Source organism: the organism of the source record quoted next, unplaced genomic scaffold (genome assembly GCF_019419815.1).
Source record: "Pyrus x bretschneideri cultivar Hongxiangsu unplaced genomic scaffold, Pyrus_bretschneideri_v1 Contig47, whole genome shotgun sequence".
Lineage (NCBI taxonomy): Eukaryota > Viridiplantae > Streptophyta > Magnoliopsida > Rosales > Rosaceae > Pyrus > Pyrus x bretschneideri.
In genome coordinates this window covers 2,225,738-2,242,596 of record NW_025999784.1, presented here as the reverse complement: position 1 = coordinate 2,242,596, position 16,859 = coordinate 2,225,738, and the positions used below count along the sequence as shown (strand labels likewise).

Below are 16,859 nucleotides of genomic sequence, written 5' to 3'. Positions count from 1 at the left end.
ATCCTACCAAGTAACACATCAAAAACGTATAAAGACTTGTCAGGTATTGTTTGTGTTTAATTTTAAATAAAAACGGATCCTCACCAAAAGGATCCGAAGATGATCCTGTTGGTTAAGAAGCAATCCTACCAAGTAACACATCAAAAACGTATAAAGACGAGACCAAAATTTGGGTATTTCAAAAAAAATAAAAAAAATAAATAAAACAAAAAATAATGCAGGCTGTGGGGTTCGAACCCACGCGTACTTATGTACAGCAGATCTTAAGTCTGCCCCCTTAACCTCTCGGGCAAACCTGCTCCACGTTAATCGTTCACCAAAATATTATCTTTATTAGTTTGAACGGGGCAATTATTCAATAGCGGTGTTATTGCTGCCGCTGCGCGTTTCATAAAACTTAAAAACCCTAAAACAAGGTCAAAGGCATCAAACAATCACAATTGGGAGGTCACAGCCATGGCGGAGCACTTAGCATCCATCTTCGGCACCGAGAAGGACCGCGTCAACTGCCCGTTCTACTTCAAGATCGGAGCTTGCCGGCATGGCGACCGCTGCTCCCGCCTCCACACCAAGCCCAGCATCAGCCCCACCCTCCTCCTCTCCAACATGTACCAGCACCCCGATATGCTCACCAACCCCGGCGTCGACCCCAAGGGCCAAGCCATCGACCCCCGCAAGATCCAGGACAACTTCGAGGTCACTCATTTCTCTCTCTCTCTCTCTTCCCCCCCCCCCCCCCCAAAAAAAAAAAAAATATCTATACATATGTTTTGGTTTGAATCGGAATTGGATTTTCGTTTCGAATGCAGGATTTTTATGAGGATCTGTTTGAGGAGCTGAGCAAGTACGGACAGATCGAGAGCTTGAATATCTGTGACAATTTGGCTGATCACATGGTATAATATCTAGGGTTTCTGTGTCTCTTTGTTTTTGAATTTTTGATCTTTGGTGTTGGACTGATTGGTTGTGTTCATGTGTTTATGGGAGTAGGTTGGTAATGTGTACGTTCAGTTCAGGGAGGAAGACCATGCTCAAGCTGCGCTTCAGAATCTCACTGGGAGGTTCTATGCAGGTTAGTTCCCCTCCTTTATCTTATCTTGATATGTTACGGATATCATGATCGATAGTCGTGATGGTATAGTGGCTTTATCTGCCGCTGTAATATGTTCCGCCGAAGTCACTTTCCTGTCTTTTGATTGATTCATGATCGGTAGATGTAGTGCTACATTGCAGTTCAGTGTTTATAGTTTGCACGTTATATCTGAACTTCCAACTTAGAGTCGAGCTATAAAAGCGGACCGGGTTTATTTCGAATTTTTGATTGTTTCAATTTTAAACATGCTGTCTATCAGGGCTGGCCTTGAGACTGTTGGATTTCGGGTGAAAGTAAATTGTGCAGTCACACAATCTCACATAAGAAATTTCTATTTGTATGTTGTTAGAAGACTACTTATTTTATAGATTTGCAATCATTTGAGTGAGTTACTCAAATTTCAATTTGTAATGGTGTTGCATAATTATTTCCTGGCTTGGCATTATCGTAAACTATGACAGTTACGTAAATACGATTAATTAATAAATCTGGTTTCAGGTCTTTAGGTATTGAGATTCAAAGTTTCAGACCATGTCCAATTTAGCCCAAGTGGGTTGGAACGGCCGAATTAGGTTTTCTGAGCTACAAGCATTGTACTTTGGTCCGTCTTTTACTCATCTTAGATTATGATTTGATGAACTACATTTTGTTCAGGTAATTCATAGTTATCCACCGATATGTGTATTTTGGCTGTACTCTTGTTTTTCCTTTAATTGGACTGATCTTGAATTGATGCTTATCTATTACAGAGACGGATTGGTTCTTATATGTGCACCCGTGTCTAGTTCTATGTTTATTTTTCTGGTTCAAACATACTTTATTCATCTTTATATCTAGGCCGAAAGGGGGAGTGTCCATTGGCCATAAGGTTTACCCATTAGTAGATTACAAAATTTACTTTAAAAAAGAAGAAATAAAGGTTAAGAATGTTGTTATTACGTAATGGTTTGTAGATGATTCATACATCAACTATAAAACTTGATCCGTAGAAATGACCGCATGGTTGTCTTATAGTTGTTGGACCATTAAACGAGAGCACACATATTTAATTCCTCAGTAACTTGTGACACTGTTAATCATTACAACCACTTGCAAGTTAATGTAATGAAGCTTTATCCTCAAAATTATATCGGTAGGGTTCCGGTCAATTTGAGTTACTTTTAATTGTACATATTGGAATCAGGAGAGTTTCAATATTTTTTGTCGGTCGGGTGTGTGGGGTGGTGGCCACTCCTATTATTCCTGATCTTTTTATTGTTCTTTCTTTACAATGATAGTACTATTGGTAGTAGTAGGGTTACTGCTATCATGCAATTGCTAACGTTTTGGTAATATGATGAATGTTAAACATTCTAGGGCGTCCCATCATTGTCGACTTTTCCCCGGTGACGGATTTTCGTGAAGCTACCTGTAGGCAGTATGAAGAAAATGTATGCAATCGAGGTGGCTACTGCAACTTCATGCACTTGAAGAAAATTAGCAGGTGAGATGGTGCTTTTCTCATGTTTTGCAAACTGCATGATTTTCATTAAGACTTGTTTGTTTATAGCACATAATTTTGTCAATTTTTAGGGAGTTGAGGAGGCGGTTATTTGGGAGAAACAAGCGAAGGCATAGTCGCAGTCGAAGCAGAAGCCGCAGTCCTCAAAGGCATCAACGTGGTGGTTATCAGGAGCGCCCACATGGAGGTCGTGGTTTTGGTAGAAGAGGAGAAGATGAGAGGGATCATCGTTTCAATGATAAAAGCAGGAGGCCTAGAAGCCGTAGTCCTGGGCGTAGAGGAAGAAGTAGAAGCCCTGTGGGCTCTGGGCGAAGGAGGAGTCCTCCAGCCAGAGAAAGTAGTGCTGAAAGAAGGGCTAAGATCGAACAATGGAACAAGGAGAGGGAACAGGTGGATTCTGGAAATAAGTATGATGACAATAATAACAGCAACAATCATGATGATCAATGGGATGGTTCTGCAGAGAACAATGATCAATACTTCAACGACCCTCAGCAGCACCAACACAAGTAGTAGCATGATAGATACAAAGTCGAGCTACTTGCTTCCAAGATCAAGACTCAGTTATCTCAAGCAGCTTACCGTGTTACTTGTATACAAGTTGGCTGTTGTCCAAGAACTATGTCCAGTATTCGGTGTGAAGCGTTTTGCAGGCAGTAAGGTAATTTCTCGATCCTGGTTTAGGAGTCTGCCGCTTGCAATGGTGAGTTTTTATCATAGGAAACATGCTAGTGTACGGGAAGTAAGAGACATGAATGTTTACTGGAATTGAGATATTCTCTGAGATGTCTTATTAAGTTCTTCACCTATGTTGTTAGAATCGTTAGCGTGATCTTTTGTTGCTGCTTTTGCTAATTCGGGTGGTGCTAATATACTATTATTTCCGTAAGTTCCTGTCTTCATATTTTCGTAGGTGGTAGGCGTGCTGATAGTTTGTTTTCCGGAGCAACTCCTGGGTTCCTGTGAAAACAGGATTACCAGCACCAGCCAAGTCATTGCGAATGTGGCTCCTTGCTTAACGGTACGCGGTAAAAATTTTGTCGAAACTGCGTAGCTTTTTCACCGGCGGGAGCGAATTAGCTAATGAACCGTACCGAGTAAACCTTTCTCCAATTCTCGACATTTTAAGATGGAAACTCGAATTTTCGGATTGGATACTGGAAACCTGTGACCGAGAGAATGAAACTCCGATCGTTAAAAGTTCGGATCCTAAAACTCGAGATTTCATCAATCCTTTGAAGCTCGGACGCTTGTAGGTTCGACTGGTGTTCGACCGTGTAGGGCAGTACGGACTGGCGTTCCCAATTTTGGGGAAAGGATCCTCTCCGGACCCAAACCCACCGGATCCTCTAGATCCTTCTTTGAAGGCGTCGTCGGCCTTCCCGGAGTCGGCGTCGTGCTTCCCCGGAGTTGGCTTCGTGATCAAGCTTCTTCTCAAGCTTCCCATGTTTTATTTTCTTTTTCGATTGGTGTTCTCAGATGTTTAACAATGGAAGAGAGAGAGAGAGAGAGAGAGAGAGAGAGAGAAATAATACAATTTGTGGGCTTAAATTAGACCAGCCAACTCCGAGGAAGCACGACGCTGACTCCGGGAAGGCCGATGGCGCCGACTTGGCCTTCAAAGAAGAAGATCTGGAGGATCCTGTGGGTTTGAGTCCGGCGAGGATCCTCTCCCCCAATTTTGATCTTGCTAAAACAAGAAACTCCCTTTGGTACAGCAGGCGTGCGCCACGGCTTCCAAGTCTCGGAATCTTCCTTATTGCACACAAATGTGCAAAAAATATCCACTAAACATTCCATTACAATTCTAACAATGTATCACGAAATTAAGTGTTGGTTTGGTATTACTGTGTTTTGAAAAAAAAGTGAGAATAAGCAGTTGTAAGAAAAAACAGTTAAGTGTATGGTAAACAACGAAAGCAACATGTGAAGGAAAAAGCTAACAGTGACACTTACATTCAGAAACAATGTACCAAGTGTCACTCACTTTTCAAAAATAGTACAGTAAGTATATCTTTTTGTAAGAGTGCTTAAGAGTAGAAGTGCTTTCCATAAAAGCGATCATTTGCCATTGTAATTATTTAGCATTCTAACAGACATTCAACATTCCATCAACTTAAAATTTAACATCCTAACAATCTAATCACGTTAAAGGTTGATATCAATACATGTGATGATACATAATAGTAAAGGGGTGATAACCAACAACAAAATTTCAAGTGAAAAAATTAATAACTAACAATTTTTCTATGCAGTTCGAAATTTATTTTATTTTAAGTCAAAAACCTAGTTCGGTTTAACATGATTTCTGAATAAGCCGAATCAAACCGAACCAAACCAAACATATTGCATTTTAGTCCAGGTTTACATTTTGAGTGGAAATTTAATCCCAAACCGGTCGAATAACGGTTTAACATATAGAGTACTTTTTTTCGATTTTCTTTGTATTTGGCTATTTGCTTTCTGTAGCCTTCTTCATTGAAACTGTTCCTAACTTTCAATTAACTGCCATTTCAACAATTAGACAATTTATAACCGTCCTTTCTCATACACACGTGAATCCGCAATGGAAGTTTGACTTCCCGGGGAGGAGCTCGACACCCCCGGGGACCGTCAATAACAGCAAGCTGAGGACTTGCGCTAACAAAAGCAAAGCCGCTTATGGGCCAAGGCCCCTAACAGCTTCCTAACGAAAAAACCATTTCTTGGTAAGAAACGAAAGTGACAAGCAGCTACGTAAAATGCGCAACAGTTCCTCACAACGTCTCAAATTCGAAAACCATAGAATTCAAAATAGTTGTAGCAAGATGCCTCCCAGATCAACTGCAAAAGTTTGTCATCCACGCCGGTTCAAACAGAACCAGTTAAGTTAGTAACGAATAATACGCTAATATCTCCGTTATCTTACCAAACCTACTTCTTTCTTCTCATGAATCCCAAAACATCAAGATGGTGGAGGCTGGAGACTAATCTGCCCTTCACTTTGCAGCACTGTGCTTTGCCTTCGTATGGCTTTGCAACGCACCATCGGAGTTAAACGACCTGCGTGAAGCCCAGCACAAGAAATTACAATTCCGTTTACGCAGAGACAGAAACTATCAAGAATGGAACTTTTTCAAAAAATAAAACAAAATTACCTGTTGCAGGGTTGGCAATGGAAGGCACCGCTTGGTTTAGGAGCCTGTTGCTTTGACTGATCGGAAGTAGCTGGTTTTTTCCCAGTCTGCTTTGAAGGGTGAGGAGTTGCGGTGTGGACGCTGCCTTTCTTGCTACCTGCACGGACAATTAACAGTCAATTAAACATCTCCATTTCAGAATTGTCGCTAACCGGTAATATATAACATATTCAATTGAAATGATACAAATGTCGTCAGCATATTCCACCACAAATCCATGTTTACACGTTTAAATTTATGAAAAACTTTGTAATATGTGTCTTCCACAGCAAACATCAAAATGTTTAAAACGGTAACAGCATAAAAAAATTGCATCGGAAGACAAAGAACTGACCAGTCTTTTCAGGAGTAACGAACTTTGGCTTCTTGTCATTAGCAGGTGTTTTAGTAGACTCAGCAGGTCGCTTCTTGCCAACATCAGCCTTGACAACAAATAAGACAAATACATTTACTTAGCAATAATAATTTGATAATGATAACAACACAGAAGGGATATCAGCACTCTCCAACATCAAAAACTAAAGGCGTTGATAATAGGAGTACTATCACCTTCTTCGGAGTCTCTTCATCCTCATCACTGTCATCAGTTTCATCGTCACTATCAGAATCATCATCACTTTCGTCAAAATCTTCACCACTATCTCCCTTAGCCAAGGGCTGTAAAACAACTCAGGCAGGAAGATATATTCAGTACTCTAGTCTCCGAATAATAATTCAGTAATCAGTTTCAAATGCAAGAAGTTGATCATTCCAGAGTGCTGTAAACAGAATATTATGGCATGAATGCCAATTCAATGTTTTAAATGTTTTAAATGTCAAACTACTAGTAGTCACAACTAAGTAATTATTTCCAAACCCCAGGATCTATATTTCTAAAAGTAACACCTAAATAAAGCGCTTTCTGTTCAGATTTGTTATGGAACACCACTATTAAATATACCTAAACTACAGAGATGACGGGCAAAGAAATGTTTGATTCAGATGTGCTTTTATCAGTTAACCATGGTAGGTAAGGTACCTTAGACATTCACATATGGTAAAATATTTCAGTTGCTGAAAAGGAAATTCAAACAGAATTGAAAGATGTGAATACCTGATCACCAAACTCTTCATCGTCAGATTCATCATCATCATCGCTACTAGCTTCCTTTTGCTCAGATATACTAGGTTTCTTGGCTACCTCAGTACCATTCACCTTTGCCTTTCCTGTAAGACAACTCATTCCAAATCACAATATAAAGTTATTGAAAAGAAAAATAAAACTCAAATCCCAGTTATAAAAAAATGAATTAGCAAATCTTTACCCTTATCAACCAGAGTAGGTGCCCTAATAGGTGGTGCATCCTCCTCTTCAGAATCTAGACAAAAAAACATATCAACTGCTTAAGAATCAAATGCGCTTGGAAGTTAGAACTATGATAGAACCAAATATCATAACAGTGACTCACCGGACTCCTCATTAGTGAAAAGGAAACATAATACAGTCAAGGAGATGACAAATAATTTAACGATCAAGAAAATAATATAAGAATTGAGTACAATGTAAGACACACCATTTAAACATGAAATGACATTAACAAAAAGGATATCCCAAAGACTTGTATCCAGTGAAGTGGACGCTCCCATTTTTCCAGTTATGGGATAGCTCAAATTTCTCATCAAACACAATATCAAACATTAACTGCGGGTATTTATCAGCAGAAAGAAATCCAAGGGCAAGCTTCTGATTGCCAATTTTCGCAAAGAGTGAAATAGGATCGCTTCCCTTCGCTTTCTTAAGGTCATCAAGACAACCCTGCATTACGAAAATAATTTTTACACCAATTTTCGCAATATATTAAAGGCAAAAGAAACAGAAAAATGAAAAATTAATGGTCACAAAATTTTACGGCTCGCTGAGTACCTGTGAAAGGTGCAGGAGCTTTTTACCAGGTTCAACAACAAGAGACTGACCACTTTTTACCTCAGCACCTGGACATTGAGTCACAATAAGTAGTAATTAATAACTGCAAATTTGAAAGCACAGAAAATAAAAAAGGGCCGGAAACTGATGTGGCAAGTTTCAGAATGAATACAAGACATCAAAGTTCTGTTTCAAACAGTGAAAACCGTATCATTTAGTGACAAGCATGCTGAACACGAAAAAGATGCCTAGTTTCCAAAATAAGAAAAAATCAAAATCATTTAAATGCAAGCTTGTGTACTTTTCAATACCCCATTTATAATATATTAAAATTAAATATGGAAGGGAAAAAACGTAAACAAGATTCCTGAATCACATCAATCCAATGCAAAAACAATTATGGAAAAAACACAGACGAGATTCCTAAACAGATAACAAAGCATCTTTAACATATATCACATACAATTGTATTCACCACAAGCACATTACATTGGTTCAAAACGAAATACAATGATTATAATTTTGTTACCATAACATCTACATGTACAAAGAATTAACACGAACGTGCATTTACAAGACTAAACATATTTTCCATTTATTTTCTCAGCAAACAAACAGAGTGAAGTAAGTTCTAAATAAGCAACATGAAGCCAGAAAAATACTTACCAAAACATTTTAAAAAGAAAAAAAAGCTCAAAACCCTAAGGGTTGGTTTGGTATTTCTGTGCTTTGAAAAAAAATTACTTCTGCTGTGCTGTGAGAATAAGCTGCTGTGCTGTGAGAATAAGCGGCAGAGTGTTTGGTAAACCTTTTTATAAAAGTGCTTTTGAAAAAAAAAAGCAGTATTATAGTGTTTGGTAAATTTTTATGTAAAACAGATGTGAAAAAAAACCGGTTTTTCAAAGCTGGGTTTTGCAGCTTCTTGTTTTTGGCTTTTTTTCATCCACAACTGTGAAAAAAAACTGAAGCTGAATGTTTATCAAACACAAAAACAGCTCCCAGTTTTTTTTTATACCAGTTTTTTTCAGAATTATCTCAGTTCCAAACCAAGCCTAAGTCAAGCACAATGAAAATTTAACCAGACTAAGCCCTATGGAAATTTAACCATACTAGTCCTTCCATTTTCCCTAGTTTTCTCGGCAATCAAGCAGCAAAAATGTTTCGTACAGAAAAACCCTAACAAATCAACAATCAAACAAATAAGGATTTGTTTGGTACCCTACTTGAATCCACCTTTTTAAAGTAAAAAACAATTTTCAAGTTTTATGCCTTAAAAACCTGTTTGGTAGAACTATTTTCAAAACTTGAACTCAAGACTAACTCAAAAATATAATCTATTATCTAAAAACACTAAAAATGAGTTTTTAGAGTTTTTAAACTTAAACACACTCATTTCTTTTCTCTCTCTTTCCTTCCCATTCCAAATCTCTCTCTTCTCTTTTTTTATTATCCTTTCTCTCTCCTTCAATCTGCTCTCTTCGTTCTTTCCATTCTCTCTCACTCATCTTCGTCTTTTCTTCAATCATCTCTTAATCTCTTTCCTAGTCTCCCCTCTTTCTCCCCTCCTCTTTTTAGATCTCTTTGTCTAATTTAAATACTAAAATTCAAAATTTTTAAACCGCAAACCAATTAATTTTTTAACTCTTAAAGAAAATTGTTTTTAAGAAATATTCTTAAGAAATGTTTTGAAATTTTTTTTCAAATAGGATATCAGGCCCTAATATTTTCAGTTATTTTCTCAGCAAACCAGCACAGTAAATTAATTTCTAAATGAAGAATATGGAGCCAGAAAAATACTAGAATAAATATAATTTAAAAAAAATAAACTTCCGACGAGCTTATACCGACAGCATCAAAACTTAACCAGACTAGAACCCTCATTTTCTCGGCAACCAAACGGCGAAAATGTTAGAAATAAAAATGCAAAATCAGCAACGAGAAAACAAAACCCCAACATATCAAACGATCAGGAAGCGAGAGGGGTTTTCAAAATTACACACAGAGAGAGAGAGAGAGAGAGAGAGAGAGAGAGAGGAATACCCCAAAACTCCACTGCTTGCTAGTGCTAGGTTTTCTAGAAGGCTCTGCAGAATTTCAATTTCGAATTCTCGGTTTCTTTTTTGGTTACAATTTTAATCTTGAGGAACGAGGCGGATCATTTTATATGGAGTCTCCACAGTAAGACGCAGTGAGGAAGTGACACGTGTCAATAGTCTCACGCCCGCTCGGTTGGGCAGCCCAGAAGGTGTCTTTTGGACATCCAGTTTTTATTTGACAAATCAGGCCCAAAATCTAACAGGAAGCAACCCAAGAGCCCAAGCCGATATATTTGGCAGCCTCACTAATAAATTTACGAAAAAAATGATTTCCGCACACAAATTTATTGCTTTGGCTCTTATTTTTACTTTATGTCTTAATCGTATATTTATTTTTTAAAATTTAGAGATCACAAATAAATAAATAAAAGTGTAAATATAGAAAATAAATGTGCGGAAATCACTTTTTTCTTTTCTGATAAGAAGGATTTAGGGGACGAGATCAATGCAGAATGCAATAGAGCGTTCGAATTACCTTGTGGCTTGCTTGAAAGAGCGAGACTAATAGCAAGCGATCAGGACTTGGGAGAAAAACTCCCCCACATCGTGTATACTGTATATCCCCTCTTATCTCACTCATAGCATGGTTGGTTGATGAGTGAGACGGAAAGAGGGATATAAACGCTTCGCACATGTAAGTGTTTCTTGAGACTTAGAGGCCAATTGCAACTATCAAATATTGTGAGCAATACTAAAAAGATTCTAAAAATGCCTCAACATCAAAGTAAGCAAACTTTTAATTTCGTAAATACCTTTATTTTCTAGGCAAACAAACATAAAGTACAAGCTTTTGGAAGAAAATGGTTAAAAATAATACAATGGAAATTGCAAATTATACAAGAATGTGATCCTTTGAACAAAGGTCAATTTGTAGAAGGAATTTCTAATGGCTACAACAAATAGTAAAATCATCTTAACTTCTTCATGGATTCATTCAACACATTTCACATAAAGAATTAGAGGAGCAGGATAAATATGAACTTTAATAACGAATCTCAAACTTCAAATAGAGTACGCCAGTCGACAGCTACCGATTCTTTCTAAGTCGCTGTTTTCTTCGTTGATTCCTTCACGAACTCATCCTTCTCGTTCAACCACAGGTCTGCAAACTCGCAATGCTTCCAAGCCTCAAACCACGGTCCTCCACGAGTGTAGTGTACAGCCTTGGGTTGTGTATGGGGATCATTTTCGACAACCTTGTTATGTCCCTCAAGAAAATTCCATACAAATGGGATCGACCCGATTTCATTGTCCTCGAGCCACTGAAACCTATGAAGAAAAGCACCCGTTTCCTTATTCACAACCTCAGGTGTCAAGACCTTGTTTTTGGGATGCCCACAGTTATACAACACCATGGAAGACCAGTTCTTCCTCGGATACACGGTTTGCACTGCTCCATCCATTTTTGTTGTCTCCTTTGGGGTATAATCATGTTGAACACACATTATAGCATACTTATCGTCAATCAAGTCTCGCAGCTCCTTAATGTCAGCAAGGTAAAGAAAATCACAATCCACAAACATTGCCCAGCCTTCATAACTCGCCAAATGTGGAGTCAAGAACCGGGAAAAAGAGAACTCGGTGCTTTCAAATTGCCCTCGTTCACGCCAATAGAGGCCCTCCTTTCGCAGCTCTGATTGTTTGATTGGTATGATCTCAACAGGGATTGAAGACCGCTTCAAAATTGAATGGCGACAGACCTCGTATGCGAGATCTTCACGCGGATCATAACCCACAAAGATCTTAAGGGGATTTTCCTTAATGTTGCCATTAGAAGTCACTTGATGAATCTTCCCATCACTCGAACCCATCTTAGCTGATACTGCAAAGGATTATTCAGACAATGTGTTTACAAATAAACAATGAAAATCGTTCCTTTATCCGACGGATATAGGATTTTCATGGCAAGGAATAAACCATGGATTACAAATTTACAAGACAAATTTTCTAAAATCCAAGCAGGGAAATGACCGATTTATACAAATACCGAATTTTAACTAGTCGATTAATTGCTGAACAAGGAAAAGATTATTCCAATTGACATGAGCTGCCACCAAGGCATACAATTCACAGATCTGAATTGAAATTCAAAGACAATAACAAAGGGGTTGTTCTTATTTACTAGTTCGAGATCTTAGACATCACAAACAACAAGAACACTAGTGTGTTAGTAAGACCACTGTTTGGTTACCAAGAAAATGAAGGAAAATTGTGGATCTTAACACTTTCTGCTGCAATGGGTCAATTATTCATTTCCAAAAATATGCAATTCTAGTTTCTGAGTCTCAATTAGCAAAAATCCTGCATTTAATTCCTTAATTTGCCATCATTTTCAGTTAAATTAAACCAAAAACCAAAAAAAACAAAAAAAAATACAAAATTCTGGGTTCTACGTAATATAAAAATGTAAAACAAATGTGAGTTTATCAGCATAAATCCACGACCAAAGATATTCATACAAGAAATTCAGAAAACCCCAATTTTTGGGTTTTGGAGAAAATGCAGAAACATAAACACGGAAGCTAAATCGTAATCACCATAAACCCAGAAACACACACAAAGTTGCAGAACTAGAGAGAGAAGGAGCAGTACCAAGAGAGTGTAATCGGCGCAGATCTTGCTGTTAATGCGGTGGTGGTGCTTGGTTTTCCTTTTCTTTTCCTTTCTTGAACTTTCCGGGAAAATGTATAAGCGAGGATGAGATATTTTCAATTCAATGGCAGAGAAAGAGAGAATTGAGCGAAGAAGCGACAATTCAGCGGCAGCGGAGTGAGTGGATGAAATCTGATTTGTGCACATATATATAGGGAGGGAGATTACATCATATGAGAGAGAGAGAGAGAGAGAGATAACGAGATCTAGGCCAGGCATTCCAAAATTGGTAATTTCATCACGTCATTTATTAGGTTGACCATTTGACATCGACTTCGAAAATAATTTACATGCTACGAGTATAATAATATTGTAATATTTAATAAAATTACCACTGAACCATTATTGTCGCATTCTGTATAATGATTAGGCCTGGCAATTTCTGACACGACCCGATAACCCGACACGACACGACACGAAATTAACAGGTGTTTGGGTCGACACGATAACGAATCGGGTCTTATCGGGTAACCCGATAAGCACCTGTTAAGATAACGGGTCGGGTCGGGTATACACGTGGGTAAACACGATACACGATAAGCAAAATATTATTTTTATAATTTTATAACCCCTAAAAAAATATTGTAATAATTATATACATTAATTTTACAATTTTATACCCCTAAAAATTATAATAAATATATATATATATATTAAATTAACTATAAAATTTATAATAATTATAATAATTATATATACTATAATAATTATACCCCCAAAATATTAAGTCTATCTATACTAATTATATTATATATATATATATATATATATTAAATTTTATAAAAATTATAATGCATATGAATTAATAATTTAATATGCATGATCATGCATTTGCCAACTTGCCGTCCTTTTTGGAAAAAAAAATGGAGGGAAAATGAAAATGTTAAGAAAAGTTGAAAATAAAACAAAAAAGTGAGGGAATTAGGGAAAGATGTTGGAGGGAAAAGTGAAAATGATAAGAAAAAGTTGAAAAGGAAACAAAAAAGAGAGGGAAAAATGAAAATTAATAGAAGTGGTGAGAAATTTTTTTTTTTTTTAAGTTATTAACTTTTTATCACACACATGACTGTCATGACATATCTCACTATTTTTATAATGAACACGTGACACGTGATGTATGTACTATTCCGTGTACCAGTCAATTATAATTTATACGTACAAAATAAATAGATTTAAATCTACTTAATAAATATATACACACACACACACACACACACACGGAACTTGATTGATGGCATACGAATTCTCCAAAACTAATTTCAACGATCCAAACCGTCAAAATTGTTTGTATATGCTTGGAGATCATATCAGCAAAAAATCACAAAAAAAAAACATTCAGAGATCAAGTAACGGGACAAAGCTTTTCAACGGTTATAAACGAAAAATCACGATTTAACGGTTATTTTAACTCCGATTTTGATAATTTTTTATAACTACACTTCTTGACCCTATATGAATACAATGAATGAATTCGATCTTCAATTTAAAATATTTACACAAGTGGATACCACAAAATCTTATGTTATACTTAATAAAAGTATAAATAAACTCTAAGTGTTAGTCAATCTATCGTTTTACGAATTCTCCAAAACTAATTTCAACGATCCAAACCGTCAAAATTGTTTGTATATGCTTGGAGATCACATCAGCAAAAAATCACAAAAAAAAACATTCAAAGATCAAGTAACGGGACAAAGCTTTTCAACGGTTATAAACGAAAAATCACGATTTAACGGTTATTTTAACTCCGATTTTGATGATTTTTTATAACTATACTCCTTGACCCTATATGAATATAATGAATGAATTCGATCTTCAATTTAAAATATTTACACAAGTGGATACCACAAAATCTTATGTTATACTTAATAAAAGTATAAATAAACTCTAAGTGTTAGTCAATCTATCGTTTTACGAATTCTCCAAAACTAATTTCAACGATCCAAACCGTCAAAATTGTTTGTATATGCTTGGAGATCACATCAGCAAAAAATCACAAAAAAAAACATTCAAAGATCAAGTAACGGGACAAAGCTTTTCAACGGTTATAAACGAAAAATCACGATTTAACGGTTATTTTAACTCCGATTTTGATGATTTTTTATAACTACACTCCTTGACCCTATATGAATACAATGAATGAATTCGATCTTCAATTTAAAATATTTACACAAGTGGATACCACAAAATCTTATATTATACTTAATAAAAGTATAAATAAACTCTAAGTGTTAGTCAATCTATCATTTTACGAATTCTCCAAAACTAATTTCAACGATCAAAACCATCAAAATTGTTTGTATATGCTTGGAGATCACATCAGCAAAAAATCACAAAAAAAAAACTTTCAGAGATCAAGTAACGGGACAAAGCTTTTCGACGGTTATAAACGAAAAATCAAGATTTAACGGTTATTTTAACTCCGATTTTGATGATTTTTTATAACTACACTCCTTGACCCTATATGAATACAATGAATGAATTCGATCTTCAATTTAAAATATTTACACAAGTGGATACCACAAAATCTTATGTTATACTTAATAAAAGTATAAATAAACTCTAAGTGTTAGTCAATCTATCATTTTACGAATTCTCCAAAACTAATTTCAACGATCAAAACCGTCAAAATTGTTTGTATATGCTTGGAGATCACATCAGCAAAAAATCACAAAAAAAAAACATTCAGAGATCAAGTAACGGGACAAAGCTTTTCGACGGTTATAAACGAAAAATCAAGATTTAACGGTTATTTTAACTCCGATTTTGATGATTTTTTATAACTACACTCCTTGACCCTATATGAATACAATGAATGAATTCGATCTTCAATTTAAAATATTTACACAAGTGGATACAACAAATCTTATGTTATACTTAATAAAAGTATAAATAAACTCTAAGTGTTAGTCAATCTATCGTTTTACGAATTCTCCAAAACTAATTTCAACGATCCAAACCGTCAAAATTGTTTGTATATGCTTGGAGATCACATCAGCAAAAAATCACAAAAAAAAAAACATTCAAAGATCAAGTAACGGGACAAAGCTTTTCAACGGTTATAAACGAAAAATCACGATTTAACGGTTATTTTAACTCCGATTTTGATGATTTTTTATAACTACACTCCTTGACCCTATATGAATATAATGAATGAATTCGATCTTCAATTTAAAATATTTACACAAGTGGATGCCACAAAATCTTATGTTATACTTAATAAAAGTATAAATAAACTCTAAGTGTTAGTCAATCTATCGTTTTACGAATTCTCCAAAACTAATTTCAACGATCCAAACCGTCAAAATTGTTTGTATATGCTTGGAGATCACATCAGCAAAAAATCACAAAAAAAAAACATTCAAAGATCAAGTAACAGGACAAAGCTTTTCAACGGTTATAAACGAAAAATCACGATTTAACGGTTATTTTAACTCCGATTTTGATGATTTTTTATAACTATACTCCTTGACCCTATATGAATATAATGAATGAATTCGATCTTCAATTTAAAATATTTACACAAGTGGATACCACAAAATCTTATGTTATACTTAATAAAAGTATAAATAAACTCTAAGTGTTAGTCAATCAATCATTTTACGAATTCTCCAAAACTAATTTCAACGATCAAAACCGTCAAAATTGTTTGTATATGCTTGGAGATCACATCAGTAAAAAATCACAAAAAAAAAACATTCAGAGATCAAGTAACGGGACAAAGCTTTTCGACGGTTATAAACGAAAAATCAAGATTTAACGGTTATTTTAACTCCGATTTTGATGATTTTTTTTAACTACACTCCTTGACCCTATATGAATACAATGAATGAATTCGATCTTCAATTTAAAATATTTATACTAGTGGAATTTATATACTTAATAAAAGTATGAATCAACTATCATATTAATAATTATATACATTAATTTAATAATTTTATGCAGAAGAGAGTTCTGACGTGGAAAATCTTACTGAAAACATCTTCAACATAACTCTTGAAGGCAATAGATCAAGCCAAAGTTCCAATATAATTTCATGATGTTCGATGTAAATTGAAGATTTTGTAAATGGAGGTGTAAACTTTTAAGAAAGACTTACAATCTTAAAAACAAAAACTCTTTATCCTTGCACATTTAATATTTGTAATAGATTAGTAGTGTATGTATTATTTTTTTTATTAGGCTTTCATTTTCGAGTGTAGATATAGTACTTGAACGAGAAATGTTTTAATGTTTTCAAGTAATATTTATGTCGCAATGTGTGGTATGTGCAAATTGTAAAAAAATATATTTTTTTCTTAACGGGTCATAACGGGTCATAACGGGTCGGGTCACTTTACCCGTTGGGTAAAGTGACACGACCTGTTAAGGACCCGTTAAGATAACGGGTGTGACACGACACGACCCGTTAAGATAACAGGTGTTACACGAAAACGAC

General features: G+C 35.7%; 3 protein-coding genes and 1 non-coding gene across 4 annotated transcripts; 1 reads left to right on the top strand and 3 right to left on the bottom strand.

Moving 5' to 3' along the window:
• Nucleotides 1–216: 216 nt before the first annotated feature.
• On the bottom strand, nt 217–299 carry TRNAL-UAA. Its single transcript has one exon. It is a non-coding gene; the product is annotated as a tRNA-Leu (tRNA).
• A 142-nt stretch (nt 300–441) lies between these two features.
• Nucleotides 442–3,483, top strand: LOC103955167 (splicing factor U2af small subunit B). The gene is made up of 5 exons (XM_048568154.1): nt 442–696; nt 810–896; nt 991–1,072; nt 2,450–2,576; nt 2,666–3,483. Exons 1-5 carry the CDS (start codon nt 457–459, stop codon nt 3,105–3,107), a joined length of 978 nt encoding a protein of 325 aa, XP_048424111.1. The 5' UTR covers nt 442–456; the 3' UTR covers nt 3,108–3,483.
• A 1,863-nt stretch (nt 3,484–5,346) lies between these two features.
• LOC103955226 (histone deacetylase HDT1) lies at nt 5,347–9,554 on the bottom strand. Its single transcript, XM_048567955.1, has 10 exons — nt 9,518–9,554; nt 7,674–7,741; nt 7,360–7,565; nt 7,219–7,232; nt 7,075–7,128; nt 6,864–6,976; nt 6,320–6,427; nt 6,105–6,192; nt 5,732–5,867; nt 5,347–5,636 (listed from the first exon to the last, which is right to left on the bottom strand). Exons 1-10 carry the CDS (start codon nt 9,552–9,554, stop codon nt 5,573–5,575), a joined length of 888 nt encoding a protein of 295 aa, XP_048423912.1. The 3' UTR covers nt 5,347–5,572.
• Nucleotides 9,555–10,488: 934 nt separating this feature from the next.
• LOC103955168 (protein CDI) lies at nt 10,489–12,628 on the bottom strand. Its single transcript, XM_009367044.3, has 2 exons — nt 12,362–12,628; nt 10,489–11,591 (listed from the first exon to the last, which is right to left on the bottom strand). The coding sequence occupies exon 2, from the start codon at nt 11,578–11,580 to the stop codon at nt 10,810–10,812; it is 771 nt and encodes a 256-aa protein (XP_009365319.1). The 5' UTR covers nt 11,581–11,591; nt 12,362–12,628; the 3' UTR covers nt 10,489–10,809.
• Nucleotides 12,629–16,859: the final 4,231 nt, after the last annotated feature.